The sequence below is a fragment of the Barbus barbus genome, assembly GCF_936440315.1.
Source record: "Barbus barbus genome assembly, chromosome: 22".
Lineage (NCBI taxonomy): Eukaryota > Metazoa > Chordata > Actinopteri > Cypriniformes > Cyprinidae > Barbus > Barbus barbus.
In genome coordinates, this window is record NC_136750.1 from 21,284,814 (window position 1) to 21,309,386 (window position 24,573).

General features: G+C 37.8%; 1 protein-coding gene across 2 annotated transcripts; it reads right to left on the reverse strand.

Annotated features, from left to right (window-relative positions):
• Positions 1–2,103: 2,103 nt before the first annotated feature.
• Positions 2,104–24,308, reverse strand: LOC306888438 (nuclear pore complex protein Nup93-like). Of its 2 annotated transcripts, none has more exons than XM_079446739.1 (22): positions 24,196–24,308; positions 23,448–23,644; positions 23,223–23,340; positions 14,378–14,440; positions 12,419–12,547; positions 10,529–10,603; positions 9,691–9,783; positions 9,437–9,576; positions 7,937–8,069; positions 7,530–7,687; positions 7,149–7,314; positions 6,956–7,049; positions 5,753–5,944; positions 5,551–5,677; positions 5,008–5,080; positions 4,864–4,908; positions 4,500–4,616; positions 4,300–4,418; positions 3,410–3,527; positions 3,245–3,328; positions 2,881–3,009; positions 2,104–2,734 (listed from the first exon to the last, which is right to left on the reverse strand). In XM_079446739.1, the coding sequence occupies exons 2-22, from the start codon at positions 23,624–23,626 to the stop codon at positions 2,624–2,626; spliced, it is 2,463 nt and encodes an 820-aa protein (XP_079302865.1). In that variant the 5' UTR covers positions 23,627–23,644; positions 24,196–24,308; the 3' UTR covers positions 2,104–2,623. The 2 variants fall into 2 exon arrangements, with proteins under 2 accessions (XP_079302865.1, XP_079302864.1); XM_079446738.1 differs by having other exon boundaries at positions 24,030–24,308.
• Between the last annotated feature and the right edge of the window lie 265 nt (positions 24,309–24,573).

A 24,573-nucleotide genomic window follows, 5' to 3' on the forward strand; every position in this document is an offset into this window, starting at 1 on the left:
CAGCATTGGGTTAAGTAATTATTTCTGCAGAAATTGGTCTGGAAGCCACAAAGGTGGAGCCTTTTCAGTGTAATTAGTGCAGATCCTACAAACGTACCCACAGGTGCTCTCCTTTGAAGCAGATTTTTGATTAAATTTCTATTATTAGAGACCAAGAGCTTAAGCAGAAAACCAGCTACTAAATGGTCATTTTGAAATCCTCATGCTGCCTGAGGGGAGCTGTCAGAACAAGGAGTAGAAGACTGTATAAAGTGGTTTAAACTGAAATTACAATGAGTCTACTGTTGGAAACAGCCAAATTTTCAAATTACATAAAGTCGTTCTAATAACATAAAAAAATGGATTTAATCTGATATAAACCAATTGTAATTTTTAACAATTGCATGTACATATAAAATAAGATGGGCAGTCCTCTTATGATGATCATTTTTAATGAATAAATATAAATTAAGAAAGATCATGCAAAATATACTAAAATTTGGAGTCAGTATTCTTTTTTCTCGAAAGAAATTAATACTTTTTATTCAGCAAGGATGCATTAAATTGATCAAAAGTGACAGCAACGACTAACTTGTTTAGAAACATAATTCTATTTTAAATAAATGCTATTCTTTTGATCTTTCTACGCATGTAAGAATCTTAAAAAATGCATAATTGTTATAAATAAATAAGCAAGCAGCACAATTGTTTTCAACATTAAAAATAACTTTTTCTTGTTCACCACTTCAGCATATTCGAATGATTTCTGAAGGATCATGCGAAGACTGGAGTAATCAGGCTGAAAATTCTGCTTTGCCATCACAGGAATTACATTTAAAATATATTAAAATAGAAAACAGTTACTTTAAATGGTAATAATATTTCACATATTAAAAATGAGAATCTTCATTTTAGTTGAAAAGTTTTATTTCAAAGAACCACTGTATTTTTAGTGAGGATAATACATTATTTACATACAGCATGTACACAAGTTCTGTGAAGGGGATGGATGATTTGTTAGGTAGAGCTCCTTTGTTGGCAGCGGTGTGGTGCCACCCTGGTGTTGTGAAATAGCCGGGTTATCGCAGACGTGTGACATCGGCCTGATTCACAACACCAGCTGCAGCACACACACCTCACACACCAGTCCAGGAGGTGTGAAGATGAATCCCTTTCCTCCAGATCTTCTTCTCCAAGCTCCAAAGCAAACCGAGTTCCTATTTGACACGTGTGATGTACTGATGCAGGAAGACCTAATAAAAAATGATGTAATGACCAGATTTGTCTTTGAAGAAGAGCTTTTGTTCAAAGGGTGAAATAAAGTTGAAACAGCCTGATTGTTGTGCATCCAGTACCTTGAATTTAGGACAGTGCACTCTAATATTAATGCTGCAGCTCCAGATGCTAATAGTTAAAAATGCAAAGCAGAGCTTAGAGGGAGCTCGAGCAGACACTGCTGCCGGCCGTGACAAAGCCAACACGTCCATCTGTGTGCTCTACGGGCATTTCCTCCATAACCCACCATCTGCTGAGAGAATCAATGTCACACAGACACATTCCTGCTCTCGTAACTCTCTGAAAGGGCTCTAAACACTCCCTGTCCAGCCACTTGTTTGTACAGTAGGTTTGTTACACAATATACATTTTAATGAATAAAGTATGAGCCAACCAAAACAGAGGCCAAAAATATACAGGCTTCCCACGTTTTGATCAATTAATCTCCATGACCTTTGTCATTTTTTTATTAATTTGTGAATGAATTGATCTTGTGAAGCAATTTGAATGATTTAATATAAAAGGCTTTAGTTAATTACATTTAGTTAACATACACTGAAGATGAACAGTGAAGAATACTTCCAAAGCAATGTCAATTTCATTATTAAAATCAAACGTTGTCTGCTAATATTATTTAATGGCCCTGAACTAATAACAAAGAGTTGTATTTTTATAAACTAACGTTAACAGATGAATAAATACTGTAACAAATGTGTTGCTCAGTGTTAGTTAATGCATTAACTAATGGGGACAAATTGTAAAGTGCTTCCCTTAAAAGAAACACTTGCTCACAAAACACAAGCTCTATCAACAACGTGTAGTCAATAAAACATTTAACTAGTAAAATGTATAGTCACTAAAGAAAGCTCTGACTTTTATTACATTTCTATGCTTTTTCACAAAGTTTTTCTGTGAGAACCACGTATATACAGTACACAGATTGTTGGCCGCAACCAAATCCACCAAAGTGGCTAATCTTACTGTTAATAACATAATAAAGTATACTATTGTCATGAGATGTGCACATTGATTGTTTGCACTGGATTTCATATTGGATTGATATTAGATTTCATGAGTGATAAGATGTATTTGATTAGTGTCAAAGCTTTTATATGAGACTATGGCTTTTAAAATAAAACTGATATGCAACTGAAATCAAATAAATAGAAAATGCAGGACAAAACAATGTCACATCAAATTAAAAAACTGAAAAAAGAGGTTTATGATATAAGAAATTAAATTGAAACAAAACTGAACTTCATTTTTTTTTATTTCAAATAATGGAAAAAAATACAAATATAAGTTGACAAAAGTAATGATGGAATGAGGACAACGAAAGAGAGCTGCTGGAGAAGAGTGAAGGTGGGTTTCAGTTCATTAGGACCTCCATCTGAACCAGTCTGGCATTAGTATCTCCAGCCATCCGATACGGAATCATTCCCGCAAACGTGATCAGAGCCCGGGCTTGACTGCGCAGCAGCTGCAGAGAAAGTAGACAAATGCAACCACCGGTGGTCACACACACACTTGAGAAGAGCTAATCACAATTAACATGCATCATCACAGTGTGTGTCCAATGTCCAGCTTTATAGTTGAATAAGCATTTTAACTTTGAAAATGTTTTACCATGTCTTTGTCCTCTAGGGTACGCTGAGGTCTTCCTGGCGTCCCTGCTGCAGCCCCCTTTAGACGCTTGTACTGTGTGAACAGGATATTCATTGTGGCCAACAGAACCTCTGACAAATTGTGTCTTATCTGTGAAAAGATTAGAACACAATGGAGAGAATGTCATGTTAATAAAGGTCTCCATGCTGGTCATTAAAAAAAAGAATAGTTTTTAAAAATGATACAGACTAGTTTTTAGTCAACTCAACCAAAAAGCAAAGATTTGAAAAGACGTATTAATTTGGGGTCACCTGAAACGACAACAGCTTAGCATTTGAAATAACAGCAAGTAGGTGATTTATGCTAATGCTTTCAGATCTCTTACCTCGTCGCTGAAGTTTCTGAATGCTGCAACCCGCTCCTCCACACTGTCCTGACTTAAGGGAACCAGCTTTAGCCTCTCAATCACCTGACACAGAATGGCACAAAAATAAAGATTAATGCCTGGCAGAATGTGCCGAAGTTCAACAGGGGTCTTCAGGTGACTTACATCGTAGGCTCGGTCTATGTGGCCAGCATGGTACTCATCAAAGAACGTCATGAGGTCCAGTAGCAGGTAGAAGGAGCCGTCCACAGACTTCTCCCCAGCTATACTGTTAGTACGGTACCTGTGCTCAAGAAATACAAGAATCCATTTGGTGTTCATTGAAACTACAATCTAAACCAAAAAAACATGATGGAGGCTCATTATGGAAGCCTGTTTCTGCCTCAAAATTAAGTAATTGTGAGATAAAAAAAAAGAAATTAAACTGCATTAGCGATAATGTCACAATTGCAAAATACAAAGTCACTTTGCAAGAAATAAAATCACATTTAGAAAATAGAAATCACTATTATGAGAAAAAGTTTCAATTGCAAGATATAAAGGTCACAATTGTGAGATACTGTATAAAGATGCTATTAGGAGACAAAGTAGTAATTGAGAAGAAAAGTTGTAATAATGCAAAATATATAGTCGTGACTGACAAATTGCAACTGAGAAATACATTGTGATATGTGAAATTACAATTGGTAGATATAGTTTAAATTATCAGTTGCAACTGCAAGACGTAAAATTGCAACAGCTACAAAGTTGCAATTGGGAGATATAAAGTTGCAGCAGTTGTATAATCACAACAGAAAGATATGAAGTCACAATTGTGAGTTGCAATCAGAAGAGGCCAAGTCATAATTGAGAGTTATATAGCATATTAAGTTGCATTTGGGAGATATAAATGCACAATTTGGGGAATATAAAATCACACTGTGAAATATAAAGTTGCAATAATGAGATGAAGTTATGTAGTGAGATATAAAGTTGGGATTATGATACATTTTTATTGTACTTTAGGCAGAAAAGGGCTTTTACAGTTTATAGAGGTCTGTGTGCAAAATGCTCACCGTTCAGCAATAGCCACTGCCATGTTTTTGAGTCGCTCTTTGTTGGACTGGAGCTCGCTGACTTGAGCGATAACTGGACTCAACAATTTGTTCATCAGCTCCAGAACCTTATCAGCATTCTGATGCAGGAAACAAAAGATGCTTTGGGCACAATCAACATGAGACTAATCAACCCAACGGCACGTCACAACTTATCTTACCTTGCCTAACTCGTACAGTTTGACGGCCTCCTCAAACAACCCCTTGTTCTCGGCCTCCGAGGCCACCTTGGTAATGATGGCCCGCGTGTCTCCGGCAAACTTGTCAATCACGCCGGGCTGAAGGGATTCAAACAAACACTGCTTAGAGCTGAGGAAGACTGAATGCACAATGGTGTTGTCAAATTGCTTTGAGAGCATGAAAGGCCAGAGTGTGCTGCAAAGGCCTTTGAGACAATAGCACATTCTACACAACCCTGCAAGGCTGAGCGAACACAATAACGAACGAGCGAGTTACCGTGAAAGAACAGTGGCGTGTTCACTGTCTGCAAGTCAGGTGATTTTACAACAAAAGCCTCCAACATACCTTTCTGCTTCCATCTTTTTCGAGTCTTCCAAGAAGCATATCGAACTACAGGAAGAGAGTTAGTTATTGACAGATATTATGTAATAATAATAGCAATTAGTATGCAGAAACGCTTCCTCCATTGAGCTCGCACATGTTTCTTACCTCCCGACTCTCGATGACTAGCTCACTGACACAGCGCATGAACATGTTTTCTCCTTGACTGTCCTTCTCATTCCTGTGGCCAATCAGAGAACAGTGATTGTGAGTTTTCACCATTTGTAGCAAGAAAGCACTTGGGCCTGCATAGGAACGTGTTCGCTTTGTGATATGCGTGCAAACCCCCGAGATGAAAGACCTTTAAAAGATCAACTGTTTCCTTTTTGTAACGGTGCTTGTGAGGTCTCTTAAAACAATGGGTCGAGTTAGCATCGAATTCAGTGTGCATGGAATAGGTTTAATTATTCATGGATCATTCGTGGAAGGTTCTGAGTTATTCATGACACATTAATCTCTTCTCAGAGAGGGATTTCACTCAGTATTTTCAGAGAAAATTACATGACTTATAGTTCAGCCACTGATCAAACAGGAAACAAGCTGATTTTATAACAGGTCTGGTGTGTTGAAGTATAGATTTGCTTGACAGCTCTTTTAGTATGTTACCCTAAATGACCCAATAGCATCAGCTGGGGTAAGGACGACCATTACCGGAGAAAGTAGAAGTACTGCAGGGCCTCTCGTGGGTCTGTGGACTCAAACTTGCGGGTGTAGAGCATAAGCAGCCTGATGAAGTTGAGCCTTCGCACCATTGGAGGATCTCCAGCCTCTTGACTCACTGAGAAAAGACCAGAAACCTCTTTAGAACAGAAACCATATACTATTAAGTTATCACTTATTGATCAGAACTTACAGAGTTGTGCGCTCTGGCCCGATGATTTAAGCAGCAGTTTGAGTTCGTACAGCACCAGAGCTACGTGAACGGCATGGCTGCGCAGACGCTCCACTCGGAAAAGGAACGCTATGGCCGCCTCAAACTGTGCAGTCAGGAAAAGCACCTGGAAGTACAGGAATGGCTGGTGGCTGGCCGAGAAATGGGACTCACCTGCAGAAAACAATTTAAATAATGCAACACCATTATGAGCATTTGGGATAATCCAAAACCACTTACAGAACATTATAAACCACATATTGGGAATGTGCACATACAAATGCAGCCAGTAAAGATTTGTAATTTAAGGAATTTGAATGCTTCTTTAAGCGAGTAATAGGTTCCACATAAATCTTCCTCAGCTGTGAAGTGCTTAAATAGGCCGTTCATTTCCATTTGCATGAGTTGAAATAATCCCCTCATTTAAATTGCGGTTAAAACTGACGTCTTAAAGCGGCATTGAAAAGACCTGATGCGACTTTGCATGGAGCGTAATGGCTGCGCAGCTGGGAGTGAAGGAGTTTTATCAGCAATAGAGGGAGTCTTTAATGTGGTGTACTGCAGGAGCGCCAGCGAGATAAGACTGACTCATCAGGCAGGTGGAAGAAACTAAGCGGATGCCTTTTTAAAACTGGGTGAGGAGAAGTTTAAGCCATGAGAAAACAGCACAATGACATACACTTTTATCTGGGTTAGGCACACTGGCAGAGACTGAATAGCGGGGGTTGCATACTGACTAACTTCCTAGTCTTTCAAATGCCCATTTAAATCTCTTCCTTTAGGACTGGAGTGAATCTAAAAATAAGTGGGCTGATTTCTTGGCTGTATGGAATAATTTGATCTGAGTTTCACTCACTCAGAGAGACCACTTGTTTTAAAGAGCTGAGATTAAGATATACTGCCTGAATTTTGTAACCGTAATATTATTTAATAGTGTAGTCATCTTAATCCAGTTTAACAGAAGCAGTTAGGATTCCCTTGTGACAGTAATTTTTTTTCTCCAAAATATTCACGATGCGTTTTCTCTGAATCCAGCTGAAACCTGTCTGTCACAGAACAGCTCACAATCTTATTTTTTATAACCTAGTTTTGACAGAGTATACGTGATAATAGACATAAATGTTTCAATTAAATAAAAGTATATAGTGCATATATATATATATATATATATGGTGACAGTCTCACCATAGTCCTCCAGTAGCTGTTTCTGAAGTTGGGCTAGAGTCATTCTGTCCTGAGGGGAACTGCTGCCATCCTCATCAAAACACACTTGATTCAGCTGGACATGGACACAGAACATGGCTCAAAACATTAGTAAAAAATATTAACTGTAACAAACTGATATACAATTAGGTCTATATCTGTCACTATATCTGACCTTGAGCCACAGGTAGTCCTCCGTCTTATCGGCCACCTCTCCATGATTGTCGCCGATGTCGCATTTGCCGACAAGGCAGTAGACCGCGCGCTTGTAGGGGTCAGCGCTGTTCCTCAGCACACGTCGGTAATGAAGTCGTAGTTTATTCTCCGTAGCAGGAGACAAACTGAAAAGAACAGTGCAGTTTAATAAATATACACTGAATCCTAAAACAGATTTACAGAATTATTCAGTTTTAAGATTCAAACTTATGCATGAGAGACGAAAAGGGAGCAAGTTGGGGCAACCGCACAAGAGAGAGAAGTAGTTACCAAAAACAGAGGAGAAATAGTCCTCTTAGGAAGTGATCTAGTTTTGGGATGAGTGTCTGTGCGTTCTCACCGTCGGTCGGGGCTGTTCATGTATTCCTGAAACCAAATCTTAAAGTCGCCCAGCTGATGCTGTGCCCTGTTCACCACCTGCATGGCTGCAGACAGGTCTCCGCAACGCAGGCAGAAGTAGATCAGAGCCCACACTGGATGTCCCTCCACTTCGCCGTCCTGTTACACACATACACACGCAGCAGGGTTTATCCTTGGGTCACACTGCGTCCATTTACCCCCTTTTTACTTTCAAGTCTGAAATAAGCAGCTTATTGGCCCATGCAGGGAGAATCCACTGCGATCATCAAAACTACGGCAAGCCACATTCTGCGCAGTTGACTCGAGAGTATCTGCAGTGAAGGCATCTAGTCTGTATGATGTAGTGCTGCCTGTGCTGTGTGGTGTGGACACATTCTGCTGCAGTACCTGCATGCCTGGCAGCGGAGTCGGCAGCTTGATGTTCAGAAAGCTGCATACGAGCTGATAAGTGCCAGGTACTCCACCCAGCTGAGCCTGGTGCAGATTCCCAAAAACAGTGACCATAGTGTAATTTTTATAGCTGTAGAAGAGAGACACAAGCAGTCCATTTTTCGAGTGGATATAAGTACATACAGGGTTCACTAACTTTCTGACCAGTGAATTTAAATGCTTTTGCCATTATCCTGTTAGAACTAAATGTTTAAAAAAAAAATATTTGATTCAGACTGATTAGACTGACTGAAATAAATTGACTAACAAAATGGCTAGTTCACAAACCTGAACTCACGGTGTCCTGTAAGCAAGATTTAATCAACATAAGAGCAAAATCATTACATATTTTGGAGGAGAGCACAGAATCAATATTCACAAATATGAAATCAACTTGAACCGTAAACATACACTACCATTCAAAAATGTGGGGTCAGTAATACTTTTTGGCATGAAATTACTACTTTTATTTAGCAAGGATGCATTAAATAGTTCAAGTTACAATTCTTTTTTCAAATAGAAGGGTGTTTCTTTTTAACTTTCTATTAAAAATATATCACAGTTTTCGCAAACATTGAGCAGCACAACTGTTTTCAACATTAATAACAATGATAAAATTGATAATATTAAGAAATGTTTATTGAGCAACAAATTAGGATTTTAGAATAATTTCTAAAAGAATTATGTGACACTAAAGAAAGTTATAATGGCTGCTGATAATCCTGCTTTGCCATTTCAGCAATTATTATTTTAAAATACATTCAAATTGCTATTAAACTGTATTTTAAAATTATTTAAAACAAATACATGCAGCTTTGGTTAGCAGAAGAGACTTCGTTCAAAAACATTTTTAAAAATCTTTCCGAGCTTTTCAGTGGTAGTGTAACTTCAGAATTGTACAACAAATTTCCACAATAAACTGGAAGTCACTAAACAAAGAATAAGTTGTACAACTCTACACTGAAACTTTATTGTTTTTATTTAAATCTTATATATATATATATATATATATATATATATATATATATATATATATATATATATATATATATATATATATATATATATATATATATATATATAATAATCAATTTAAAGTTTATTTAAAATCAATAATTATTATTTAAATGATAAAAAATTACTGAAAACTATTTTGTTGAAAAACTCTGACAATCATATTTAGTCTCCATTAGCATAATTTACATTTATTCATTTAGCAATGTTTTTATCCAAAGCAACTTACAATTGGGGAATACATGAAGTGATTCATCTTAAAGAGGCAAATAGACACAGGAAGTGCTCATAATACTAAGTTAAGCATATCGTTTTTAAAATAATTATTTATATATAAATAATTTTTGCCTACTGGTAATTTCAATATAGCAACATCCCTACTTAAAACTAATTTGTCAATATTATTTCTCTAAACAATAAGCAAGCTGAAATTTCCTTCCTTACCTGTTCTCCAGGAACTGCAGGGCTTGTCTGACAAAGGCCATCTGCATGTCCACAGACACTCGGCACTTCAGCGTGTCCTTTGCTGGCACCAACAGAACGTCTGTCATCTGCTTCACCATGAGCCACATGTCTGACACGTTCTGCAAACACATGCACAGACAACTTTACAGAATCACTATTAAAGCAATCACTCCCCTATATTTCTGAGACAGGAAGCACAGACACACAGTGAAGCCACGCTGAATGTGACATACCTTATCATCCAGGCTTTCGGCTACTGAGGCACAGAGATCTCCCAGGTTGGGTTGAAGATGCCCATTTACTATCTTCTCATTGAAGATATAGATCTAAACAAAAGAGGAAAAATGCAAATTGAGAATGTAGGTCAAAGACCGATTGCTGCCTAAGGCCGGGCTCTTCATTGCTGGGATCTGCTATTATCTGGAGGTGAAGTGTAGGACGATGAAAAACAAAACAAACAGGATGAAAATGTTTACAAGGTCTTCAAAAAAGAGCACAAAGATCAGGAAGATGACTCCACAGGCGATGTGGCGACACATGATTCGAAAAAAAGGACAAAGGCAATAAAAGAGAGATCTGACAAAAAAAAAAAAAAAAGAGAACAAAAGGAGGAGAGAGTGAGAGACGGCCCTCCCCTTTATGGATAGATTGGGAGCTTACCCATCATGATTCGTTCCAGCCAATCAATCTTTTCGATCAATCAAGCTAGGCTTGCAAAACACAGCACATTTATTCTTGTCTAGTTAAGAGAAAAGCTAAGCTTAACTAACTGAAAAGGAGTCGGATGATGTTGTCCAATTTCTGTGTGATGTATAAAAAGTACTTTCTACCAGAAATTATAGCATTTTGATGATTGACCATGCATGCATATTGTGTACTAAAGCTTTTATATCATTTAAATCATCCATTAATAAAATAAATTAAAGGCATATTTTTATACATTATTATACACACACACACTAAATGAAGGAAATGTACAGAATGTTTTATAAAGATATGTATAGCACTTTTTATTTTCCTTTTTTCCTTTATGTGTGTGCTTATGTTGTATAGGTATGGCTTTCTACAAACCTGTCGGCTGTAGGCAACTTCCACACTATCCAGTGCACTGCGTCCTGGAACTCCGACCTCACTCACAAAACTGGGCTGTAGGGCACATAGCAACAGTCGTTAGGGCACAAACAAGGACGTCTACACAACGAGACCATATTAATATTCTCTACGTGTGTAGGTGTGCATATGTGCGCCTGTAAAAGCGTGGGTTTGACAAGTGCACAAGCTGCGTTTATCTCAGAGAGTTGTTTTAATCTAAATGCAGCGACCAATGTAGCGTGAAGCCATTGTGAAGAACATAACTCTCGCTTGAGAGCACACAGCTCAGTGTTGTGAATACACAGAGAAAGAGAGACAGACAGAAAAACCTTAAAATGTGGACATGAATTTCTCTTCTAAAGAAAAAATGTCACATGTACCAAGAAAGATTTGACAGATGAAGCATATGGTGCTTTAATTGAAATAAATTTCAACAACACACACACACACACACACACACACACACACACACACACACACGCGCGCACTCCACAGTAACAAATTCCATGAACAGCCTGGCAAGAAAGCCACTGAGGCGTTGTAGTTTATGTGACTATGTAGTGGGGAGGGGGCGACCCAGGCTGGTGGTACAAGGAAGAGAGAGCTCCTGGCATAGCAAGTGAACAGCAGGTCACACATGGAAATTTAACTGCTGTTTAATAATTAAAACAGCAGGACAGCAGTCAAAAATCTCCTAGAGCACACAAACATACGTGCATTTGTGTCCAAATTTGCCCAAACACTACATTCTTCTTGAATCCTTTATAGGAAATAAAAGGAAAGACAGAAGCATATTCTAAGGTTTCGCCTTCTCAAAAAGACCGTTACTGTTTGCCGTAGACAGACTATTGTTCCACTTATATGGTTCTTATTGCGTTTTTTTTGGTATATATTATTTAGAAGAGGAGCGCTTGTCATCTTCAATGTTTGATGTTTTCTACATCCTTCCCTCTTACTCACCTCTCCATTTTGTGACAGCAGAGATGTGAGCAATGCTGCCAAAAGAGCCTTTATTTTACGAATAATACCCACTAAAAGCAGCCAATGTCATCCCATCTTACGGTCACGTGACTTTTATATGATGTGAGCATATGAATATAACAATAGATTTAAAGCAAAAAAATCATTTTTTTTTTAAAAAGTATAAATGTATAAATATATATTTATAAATTTTAATACATACATAAATATGTATTAAAATTCTCACAGCATACAAGAGAGTATGTCATGTAATATGAATGAAATATAAAATTAAATCTAATATTTTATACACACATATAGCTTATATATAACTAAATTTAAAAACTAAATCTACATACATACATACATACATACATGATATATATATATATATATATATATATATATATATATATATATATATATATATATATATATATATGTGTGTGTGTAGATAGATAGATAGATAGATAGATAGATAGATAGATGTAGATTTAGTTTATATCAATATCTTTTTATTAATCCTTTTGGTGATGCTTGTAGTGCATAAATTACTTTAAGGCCCACTGGATGTTATCTTTACATAACGATTTGTTACTTTTTTTTATAATTACTAAAAAACAATCAGGTCTAAATGTCCTATTCTGAAAAGAACTACATAAAAAGCTTTTGCCAGATAAGATTTCACTGACAAACAGATCCAGGACAAATGTAGCCACAGGCTGGGTGTATATCACGCCAACAGATCTGAACAAGCTCCTTAAGATGCTAAATGAGAACATTTGCACTTCACAGATACACCACGTGTGAAGTGAGGTGAGTGTGTGCTATTACATATCTTACAAGGGAGTTATATCACATCTATCCTGCATGTGTATTGCGTTTCATGTGGCGTGTTGTTCCTCATACCTCCACTTCCTGGCTGAAGTCCAGTGCATCCTCTCCAGCTCCCAGCAGGGTGTGCAACACTCTCTGCTTCACCTGCTCCCACTGCACCAACATAGAGTCTCTGTGGTACTCCTCCGCCAGCAGAAATGTCTGCAAGAAAGACAGAACAAGTGAAAGATAGGGGACAAGGTACAAATCACACATAAAAAATGTGATAAATGATAGTAAAACGAGTTGAAACTACAAAGCCTTCAGCGAATATATAGGTTACCCAACATGTGACGCAGTAAAAATAGCTAGTGGAGTAAGAAGGGAGCAGCCTGGATCTGGGAAGCATGCTGTGCACAATAAGCACTAACGGGCACCACTATCTTCACCCCTCCCCCAATCCCACATCCGAGGGACAAGGAACAAGAGCTGGGCCTGGGGAGAATCAAACTGGGTCTGGCCCGCTAAAGCCTGGATGCGTGGAGGCCTCGCTAATGGAACTGTGCCGCTATCTGGGTCTGTCTTCACGCCTACCACCAATTTAGCCCATACCCTGATTGAATCCGAAGACCTTTAGTCTATTTTACTCTGTCCCGGCGGATTAACGTGTGATAATTGCAAGCGTTCTAATTAAAAAGGCTTCTGAACTCTGGAGGAAGAGATTTTGGAATAGAGCATAATGATGGAGTGCGATATTATCAGTACGACGTGCTGAAGTTAATGTCAGTCAGGTAAAATTTCAAGAGAAAACGCTCACGAGGGTTTCGTTTTTACATTTAGCAGATGCTTTTATTCAAAGCGACTTACAAATGGGGAGAATGGAACAAAATCAAATGGGGGAAAAAAAATTTTTAGGGGGGAAAACAATAGCGTATGGCTTGGCTTTATAGGCCCTTCAGGATCTAACTGTACTCCAGATGATTTTGCTGGGTCAAAATAGCCATTAATCATCCTGCAATTTACTTCATTCTCACTTGGGGTCCAAAATGAATGCTCAAAATGCCCAAATGCAAGTAAAAATTGGCTTTGGAGAGTAGAGTGAATACTCGCCAGTTGGATGGTAATTTTATTAGAAACTGCAGTTGCACATGGTTTGTCAAATTTTAAGAACGATTGTTTGACACATGCTGATGTAAGTGACATGCAAGATTCAAATAAAAATGGTCTGCTAAAGTAAACTAGGATGTTAAGCCTAGTTTTTGCCCATCTCTTCATGTGGCGTCATATACAAGTGGAATATTCCTCAAAACGCCGCAAAAATAAAAATATGAGGAAATAAATCATGATGAGTTGTCACTTTTTTTCCTGACATTTACCATTATAAATGGAGACTGGCTTTTTGTCACACCTATGACAACTAAATAATTGCACTGTTATAATATAATGTTACAAATCTGTATAAAAAAATTTATTTAAAGGAAAACAAGTTGATTTTGGGCCTGCCTGTGAGGGACATCAATTTTACTGCAGTGCTTGAGGACCCAAAACTTTCACTTTTCACTTGTCTTATACAAGCCATCTGTGTTGTGAGGGTAAAACCTCTTCTTTGGTGAGCAAATTATCCTCTGTCCATCTCTTTGCTGACATTCCTCCTCCTGAGAGGTTTGATGACTAGACAGAGGATAGATAGATGGGATATTGACCTGGCAGAGAGCAGCTCTCTGCTGAGAGATGGATAATAACAGGTGAAAGGGCCTGTTTTTACCTCACTGACAATGGCTGAGGAGACAACAAGGGGAAAATGGGATTTGACCTAAAACCGAAAGAGCTACAACCTCTGGCAACTATCGGAAGGAAACTGTTTTAAAGGAGCTGTCAGATGAATTGCGTAGATTTGACATGTCTGGGCAATGTGGGATGTAGTTGCACTGAAGTTTAACGTTGTTAAAAATCACATTCCTTTTCTCTACACTGGACAAAAAGACATGGTTTGATCGACTGAGCAAATAAATGTTTGTAAAAGGATATAGAGAGGTAAAGGAAGATGCTCACCCTGCGGCGTGATTCCTCGATGGCTGACAGCAGTGCATTGTCTCTCTCGTTCTTTAGAAAGCCCTGGAACAAGAGACACGGCATGGAGGTTAAACGTACTGCAACTTACTTTCCCCTTTTCTGCATGCAGAGCACACGCCCTCTCTCGCTTTCGCTCTCCTTCCCTCCATACTTCCTCCAAGATGCAAACCTCACAGGCCAGAGATGGAGAATTGCAATCATTATCGAAATCGCTGCTAAAAATGTGCTTAGAATCGACCCTGTGCGAGATCACTTGCCCAAAATGGCCGCTCTCGACTGGTCAGAGCTGGATCAGCAAAGCTTTGGTTCACTACATTTTCAAGTGTACTAAAAGTACTGCGCATTTAAGAAACCCCACATTCATGCGAACACATGAACCACATTCCTACACAAAGAAGGCAATGGACGGGTATGGAAAATGTGGTTCAAACTGCTTGGTTTCCACCCATCTCCCACTCTCAGACTATTCTCTAGGACACTGACAGTTAAAATCAGACTAAACCCTGACTAAAATGTTACCAACTGGAAATCAAAGCCCACAGCTGCTTATATCTAATTATGGGCCATCATCATCTAAAACGTCATCTTTGTTCAATCACAGATGGAAAACGCACACATCAGTAGCCTCCAAGGATACACAAGCTACATTTTCTGACTGGATGCCGAGTGTGCAGCTCGAGCAACCTGTATGGATGCACTAGGAATGATCGTACTTGATGCACAGATGGGTAACGAACACTCACACCCGCATTCGTTTTGATTAAACAGAGAACAGAAAGATCCAGCAGCTGATCCTGAGGACAGAGAAGTCACGTGCAACACACACACATTGAGAGGGGGTTGGGATAGGGAGTGGTACTGATGGAAGGGGAAGCTGGTTCTGTTGGGTTTGGAGGATCATCAGACGGCTGAAAAGCCAATTTTCGAAGGATGGAGAGAAATGCCACCTCTGAACTGGACCCTGCAACCATTGGCTTTTATTATTACAACAAAGATGGAGTCAAAAAAAGCATCAGGCACATTTTCGAGGTTTGATTTTTACTGAATACGGTCGTGTCATGAAAAGCACACCACATAATCGTAAAAAAGAATAAACACTGATTTGAGATGTTTCCTTTAATTCATCAATAAATTTGTTCGATTTTAGAAATGTAGGCACCGATCCCCATTCACACCCTTTTTTTTTTTTTAATCCAAGTCGTCAGGATCGAGTTGAAGCCTGTCCTCCCTTCCCCCCGATGACTCTTTTCCTCCCCCCTCTGAGACTGCACGACCCCCATCACCCCATCCACACTCTGACTGACAGCTGTAAATGAGGATTGATTTATTCTGATTTGGGGAACGCAACATCTAAATGACGCATCCAAACGAAAGAGCCGAGTTGATGGATATGGAGATGGAAAGTGGGTGGGTGGAGGGAAGTTTAAGGTGTGGGAGCAGCCAACATTTCATACTTAGCAGCGCTATTTCTTGCTCAGTCACCGTGCCTCCAACCACTAGCTATAGAACAGCGCCACCTTCAGGCATTCACGCTCTGCATCAAGTACACAAGTAGCAAGGCACTAGCTGACAAAAGGAACACATTTTACATGGATGCATTTGGGTCATGCCTTATCCAAGATCATGCTTACTGCATACTGTGAAGCGTGTCATCACATATGGCATTTTTTGACATTATTAATTACAAAAAAAAAAGTTCAATAAGAGATCAGATGTGCAATTCATACCAAACTACGTGCATGTCTTTTCTGATGCACATTTTAAATCATCTGACCACAGCAAAATAAATGCGTGACTAAAGGCAGCAAATAAAGCAGCTTGACAAAGTACAGATCACATAGGTTGAAAGGGGAGGTTACGGTATGCCATATTAAGCACCGTGTACTTCTGGAAGATTCAAGGCGCAGCGAATATTGAGCGAGTTTGATTTGGATAAAAACAGTGCATCACAAAGACGGCATTACTATATGAAGCACATACATGTTCATTAAAGACACTGTAATGAATGCTACATATAGAATTCATACATGTTCATGGTGCACACACCTTCTTGTGGATGTATATACATTTTGAAATCAGGTATAATGCATTTTTAACAACACATAGCAGGAAATATGACATGGATTAACATCAAATGCTCGCTGTATCGAATGCAAGCTGTATAAAAGACATGCATACATGTGCTAACTGAACTCACAGCATTTGATTTAAACTCAAACACCCCTCTCTAGATCTATACATCCATCTTTTTCCTTTCTTTCACTTCTGAACAATGAGAAGGAGTGAAGGAACCCCACCCTAACCCCACCACTTCCTGTGTGACAGACAAGTCTTCATCATCCTCCTCGCCGCCATCATCATCCCTTCGGAGAAAGCAACAGTCTCATCTTTAGGGCTAAACGGACTGACCAAGGCATATGTACTATAGCAAGCCTGTAGAATGCATGTGCGTGTAGGTGATACTCACTTATGCTCTGGTTTAACCTGCTGGGAAAGTGCTGCTGAGAGGTGAAAGTGTCTAGAAACAGAGTGCCCATCCTCTGCCCATGCCATCTCCATCTTCCTCGTCCTGCAGAAGCGGGCCAGTGCATTTTTAGGGCGTTTCTGACCTCCTTCACCAGAGGCCCACACTATCTCTGCCACATGCACTCTTCTTTACCTCAAGGCGGCCCAGTGGTCTGAACCTAGATATGAGCCACGAGCAGAGTTACTGTGGGCTGCTTTATTGTTGGAGGCGGAGCGTACCAAGTCGGCCCAGAGACACAGGGGGGAATCTGAGAAGTCATTATTCAACCTGATCCATGTGCTTGTTCACCATCAGTCATCCACCCCTCCTCATCATCTCTCCTCCAGCATCCCTGCCAGCCTCCTCTTTCACTCACTCATTTCTTCCTTTTTTTAAACATCTCTGCATCCTTCCTTTTTCCTCTTCTGCTAGCGCAATGCAATTATGGTAATGGATCACCCCCCACACAAACTCTCCTGATGGCTTTCGACATCCTGTCCAGAAACTGGGTTAATAATCCTCTTAAGAGTCATGTTTAGTTAATGAGCAGAGTGCACTGACCAGAGATCAGACTCCACATGTAGAGCTATTTACACTTATCCTGCACCTACCGTTGAGTCTGCTTAGATAACACACTGGTGTGAAGGCATGGTGCAGGAAAGATGGAAGTAAGCAGAAGTGAGAGTTCAAGAAAAAGAGGAGATGCATTGCCCGATTCTGCGCCATTTTGCTTGGGTAGTGAATCTCCTACTTGCAATCCATCATTTAAAGCATTTACCTTTTCATTTACATGATATAAGATTCTAAGGCATTCCTGCCTTTGTTTGTCATACTGTTGTGATGTAAAAATGAAAAATTATATTTAGCTTTTACGAAGGAAACATGTGGGTTGCAGAAGGCTGCAAGCTTTCCCACAAACGCAGAAGGCGAGAGAAAGGCAGGAGACTACGCCTCATCAGCAGCGTGCATTTCCTTTGTCTTCAGGCAGGCAGGCAGCTCGGCAGCCTTATGGAGCACGCACAATATACAATTTACACACACTCTGCAACCAGCTCGCAGAGTCGATGCACATCTGGATGTCTCGGCGCAATTGTAATGGTGCAATTCTGAGCACGGCACCTGCAGCATCTTTGTTTTATTCAGCAGCGGGTTTAATGCGATTCTGAACATCTTTTCAATAGGTGATTTAGACGGCGGAGATACATAACGGGAATGAAGATGATAAATGGAAGAGCAGTTACACAAGTTCAACAAAAGGGAGATATCAGATCTCACAGCCCTTGGAGTCAATCAGAGTTGTTCTGAAAATGCTAAAGAGATTTTCAGCCACACACACACATACACACACACATTCAGACAAGGGAGGGAGGTGAGGAAAGTGCCAGGCAGTAAGTGCACTTCCAGTAAGAGCCGAGTCGCACTCTGGCAGGCCCACCACAAAAATATGTCTGACAAAAAAGACGATGGAGAGGAGGGGGAGGGATAGAGACAGTGAGAAAGAGAAGGAGAGAAGAGATAAGCACAGAAAAAGATGGGTGGGGGTAGACTGCTTCGAACCTTCAAGAAGCGAAAACCAAGTGGATCATTACACGACTTGTCAACAGCCAATTCTCTATCCACATTGATAACATTCAAACAAATGAAAATACATCTATCTTTTATGGTAAGAAGTAATTGAGGACATCATCCAGCTGCTACCAACAAGACACATTCTGTTAAACATTGCCTGTACATTTCGATGGGTGTGGCTGTGTGATTGCCCAGAAATGTTAAACTTCTCTAAAATATCTTTTGATTCTGAAAACAGCAAAAAAAATAAAAAATAATAATAATAAAAAAAGCAACTGATGTGGTGGGCAACACTATGACACAGTTCCCAGACTGAGTCCCAACTTGTGGTCCTTTCTGATCCTGATTCTCTCCCACATTGCTTCCTTTCTGCTCTGTACTGTATTATCCAAATAAAGCCAAAATGAGGGAGAAAAAAATAAAAAATCTTTTTGATTTTCTCATACAGGCTACAGAAATGTTCTCATCTTTGACAGCACTGAAAACACAGATTTGCATAATCACCAGATGAGATCAATGTTTCTCATCCTTATATACCCCACAGCCCTTCAGAAAGACATAAAAGGGCCCTTCAGTAAGACTCATTACTTCATCGACACAAAACCACAAAAGTGCTCCTTTTAACTCATATTATTCTGGACATGATTTAGTATTATCATTAATATTGTTAAAACGGCATTTACTACAATGACGCACTTTAAAACTTAAAACAATCGATACTGTGTCTAAAAACTCATCCAGTGGTTTCCTTTCAAACTAAAGCATGCAGAGAAATAAAGAATATCATATTTTATAACTAAGAAAAGTACAGAGCACTGATGCAAAAATCTGTCCAGAGTCTTTAAGACAGATTAACTGATGAATATTTGACAGTCCCCCCCCCAAAATGTGTCATTCTTTTATTGAATTAAAGTAAAATTAACATCTTCCCCCATACTGTTTAAACTGTACCAAAAGTTGACCGCACATAACAAATAGCTTAAATGTAAATACAAAAATCACTTGCAGCATTTTTGTTGATCAAAATAGTCCTATAGAAATCCTTAAAGACCATGTTTGTCATGATCTTATGACATCTGATGATGGATGAGGCTACAGACCACAATAAATGGCATGACAAGAACAGTTAAGCCAAAAGGCTTTAGTTTATAACATTCAAGTGATATATTACTTCCTGTGATTTTGTGTAAATACATTTAGGTCACTACTTTACAGCATTAAAATGTATACAGACGGAAATTATAAACATATTTGCCACTTAGGCATTAAATAAATGTTAAATTAAATAAACTTAGGCATTAAATTGGACAATTTGAGCATGGTACAATCGGCTCACAATGCTGTGAGGTGCAAACATGGACAAAAAAAACACAAGATGACTCCAGCTTTAATTTCAAGTGGTTTGCCAGCTCATAGTTGACTTCACTGCTGATTCCTGGCTCTAGTGAGCTCACTATAATTCACTAAACCTGTGGTATCATAATGCAGTCACCATAAACACCACCTTTCTGCCCCTCTCTGAACACAAATGTTTTTTGGTGCTTTGTGTATCATAACAGCTGCAATAAGGCATTAGCAATGCATGAATTCATATATCTGAATCTAAAAATCCTCCGGTTTCAGCAGCATCAACAGGGGGGCGCAGTAACCACTGTTATAGCTACTGTTTCACAAAGGCATGAACATCATTCAGTTCATTTGTCATTTTTCATTTTCATATCTGGTTCTTTTAATTTACAATGGCAGCTGTCAGCAAAAACACTAAACGCTTAAGATGTAATGATTTTGACTGTGTAATTTAAAATTTAAGAATTACATAATGCTTCGCCTGATTCACGTTTTGCCACGTCACGTCTCTTGGCTTTCAGGCCTGTATTACTCTTACAGAAGCACTTAGAACTGAATTCAATAGTAACCCATTGCCACAGCAAAGTCACACCACATACTATAATCCAATTCAGTGCATGCATTATATAATTTCTAAAAGCTGTGCACTCAGCCTGCCTTCACAAATGCCCAAATCAAAATCAAAACAACAGGAAATACAAATGTATGGTAAACACAAGAAAAGTTACACTAAGAAGCAATGATAATATACAAAAACATGAATATCAGAAAAACGTGTTGACATTAAGATAAATGCATAGACAGGGATTGAGAGCCATTAGACCCACCCTGTATCTTAAGCTCTAAAGGCAACAGCATAGTGCTAATTATAAATGGGCTGATTGTGGAGATTGTTTAAATGTTTATTTGGCTTCTACTGAGGATGTAATGCAGGATGTCTCATCAAACTATTAAGACGACACTGCAGAGTACATCACTAACAGGGAAAAGCATTAACAAAAGCTAAAGGTTTGGGGTCAGTATTTATTTACTTATTTTCTTTAAAGAAATTAACACTTTAATTGTGCAAAGATGCATTAATTAAATTACAGCAAGAAAATTCTATTTCCAATAAATGCTGTTCTTTTCAACTTTCTATTAATCGAAGAATACTGAAAAAGTATCACGGTTTCCAAAAAAAACAAACAAGGAGCACAACAGTTTCAACAATCATAGTAATAAGAAACGTTTTGAGCACCAAATCAGCAAACTAGAATGATTTCTGAAGGATCATGTAACACTGAATTCTGAAGTAATGACTAGAAATTCCACATCTTCCTTCACAGGAACAAATGATATTTTGAAGTATATTAAAGAGAAAACAGTTATTTTAAACTGTAATAATATTAGCAGTATTTTTGATCAAATAAATGCAGCCTTGGTGAACATGAGACTAAAAAAACACAAGTAAATATGACCAAACCAAACTTTTGAACACTGGTTTATGTTAAGTCATTAATTGTTGTAAGAACATTTCTGCAATGAAAATCAACTTCTATACCATTAGCATCAAATCTGAACTTGTTTTTAAAAATGTTGCAAATGAAAATCTAAATAATGAAGATTAAGTATTAGGATTTACTTTTCAAAAATAGCATTTCAAAATTAACAATAGCATCCTTAACATAATAGCAAATGATTTCCAATTGAATAGACTTAGGGCACAAATAAAGGGGACATATTAATTTCAAACTGAAGTTTAATACAGCAAAGAAATGAGTCAACTTATTTAAAAAATATTTAAAATAAAAAATTTGATGGATTAGATGAGAACATCTGTATTAAAATGGTGGCATAATGCTCCAATTTACTCTCAGTATACATGTAAAGGGAAGACAACGATAGACAGTGATTCTCGAAATATAAAAATAAAAGATAAAACTTGATTTTCTACATAAAAAACTCCATCACAACACAATATTCAAGCAAATGTGCTTTGCAAGGCATTTTAATGAAATGGCTTGTTTCGGTTTATTTCAGATTCAATCATTTATGGATAGATTTTTTACCAGAAGAAAGAGTTATGCCAAACAATTAAAATTAAACCACAAAAATTCCAAATATACATTACCAGTCAAAAGTTTTTGAACAGTGAGATTTTTTTATGTTTTTCAAGAATTCTCTTCTGCTCACCAAGCCTGCATTTATTTGATCCAAAATACAGCAAAAACAGTACCATTGCGAAGCAAATCAGAATATTAGAATGATTTCTTAAGGATCATGTGACTGGGGTAATGATGATAAAAAATCAGCTTTGAAATCACAGGAATAAATATCATTTTAAAATATATTAAAATAGAAAACAGTTCATTTAAACAGTAAAATATTAATATTACTGTTTTTGCTGTACTTTGGATCAAATAAATGCAAGCTTGGTGAGCAGAAGAGAATTCTAGAAAAACATTAAAAATCTCACTGTTCAAAAACTTTTGACTGGTAGTGTAGTATCGTTCAAAGTTTTGGGGTGAGTAAGATTTTTTTATTATTATTATTCAGCAAGGATTACATTTATCAAAAGTGACATTTAAGACTTCACATTGTTATAAATTTCCATTTGAAATAAATGCTGGGTAAGAAAGGTTTCTATTCATCAAAGAAGAAAACTAATAAAAAAATAATAATAAATGTTACTTGAGCACCAAATTAGCATATTAGAATGATTTTTGAAAGATTATGCGACACTGTAAAATAATAATAATTATAAACTTAAAGATTACTTTTTTTTCTCTTGCTTTTAAATAATGTGTATATGTAACCTTTTGTTCTTTCTTTCTTTTTAACTGTGTGCTAGGGTTATATGTGTTTCTTTGTATTGGTATTTGGTTTTATCTTTGAATTGTAAAGCACCTTGGACAATGAACATTGTAGTTATATGGTGCTATATAAATAAAAAGACAGACTAAAGACTGGAGTAATGGCTGCTGAAAATTCAGCTTTGCCTCGACATGAATAAATTATATTTATATATATATATATATATATATATATATATATATATATATATATATATATTTCACAATACTGTTCTAAATGTAATATTTTTAACAATATAGTGTGATATAATGTTGTACTGTATTTTGATCAAACAGATAAAACCTTTTTAATACTATTTAAATACTTAAAAATCCTACCAACCCCAAAGTTTTGAACTTGCTGTACATACTTTTTAGTGGTAGTGTACATCCAGATAATTAGAGCCCTTTGATATCAACAGATACTACAGTTCAAACAACTACTGCAGTGGATAAATATATGACATTAAACAGCTGCATCTCAATGCATGCAGTGGTGAGATATAAAGTATGCAAATTATCAAATTCAACTAGGAATAAAAACACCCACCCAAGTAAAACATGTACTAACCTGAATATCAGTGTCCTTGACTGGCTCAAGAGGCTCAAATGTAGTGGCAGCACTGAGACTTTCAAGACGCTGAGAGATATGGAAGATGTCGAGACCCCGAGAGCCCAAGAGGATGGAGCTGAAGTTTAAAAAAAAAAGACAGTACATAAATAATATGCTGACCCAAATGACTTCAAAAAAATGTGTCACACCAATTTACATACAGACGCCAAACTAAAAACTCACGCTTTTACGTCAGCTGTGTCTTGAGAGGTTCTGGTGAGAGTGCGGGAACGTAGTCGCTCTCCTGCCTGTTGGATCTCCTGTAGGTTTCGCTCAACATGGGGCAGCTCGGACACAGCCTCAGTCTCTGCTGCAAGCTGTTCTGCCTGCTGCAGGAGTTCCCCGAAGCCCTCAGTATCCATGTGCAGCTCCTGTTCCACCTAACAGCAACACAAGAGCATGTCTACGTTACATGGTGATATGCACATCATTTGTAATGTTATGGTAGTTACCATAATAACTGTAACAAAGCAAATGATCACTTACTACAGCTCTTTTCATTACAATAAAACTGAAAGAAACTCTGAAAGCTTATTACATAGATAAACCTACAGTTTGAAGGACATTCCATATTAAATTATTATTATTATACAGTGGTAACTGTGTGATTTGCAATGACATTACATATCAATGTTAACTTATATGATTAACTACAACTAATAAAGTCAAATAAACTGTACCATTACGTTCGCATTTATTTTAAGCACTTCCATTAAATGCAACAAATAAAAACACATAATTAGTACTACATTGAATGAATGATACCTTGTGAAACAACAGTAGTGACTAGAAACGACTGTCACTTGCTAGCAAGCTAACTTGACATGAGGTGCTGTGAGCAAACGCGTCCCAGACAGACACCTCTCAAATGAGACTTCAGTTAACTAACTATTAACTAGGTAATTCATTAACGCATATGTAACAACCCCACCTCCCAGAATGTGAATCCTTAGAGCGGCTATAACGCGATAATTTCCACTTTAGCCGCTATGCTAAACACAACCCCCTCGTGAACTCCCGGGTTCCATTGAGCGCGCGCTGATTGGTTCAAACTGGTTTTTCCCAGAAGCACGCGCGACTCGATAGAACTTTATTCAGATGTTTCTGTTTAAAATCATTTATAAAAGTGAGATCAGGTCAGATACAATTTCTGTAAGATTCTGTAAGATTGCTTGGAAAACCTGACGGTGATACAATATATTTGATCTATGATGGTGAAATTTTGATATATTACTTACACCGTGAGGATATGATATAATAACTAACAAATTAATAAATAAATACTTTAGACCCCCTCTGGTCAATTTTT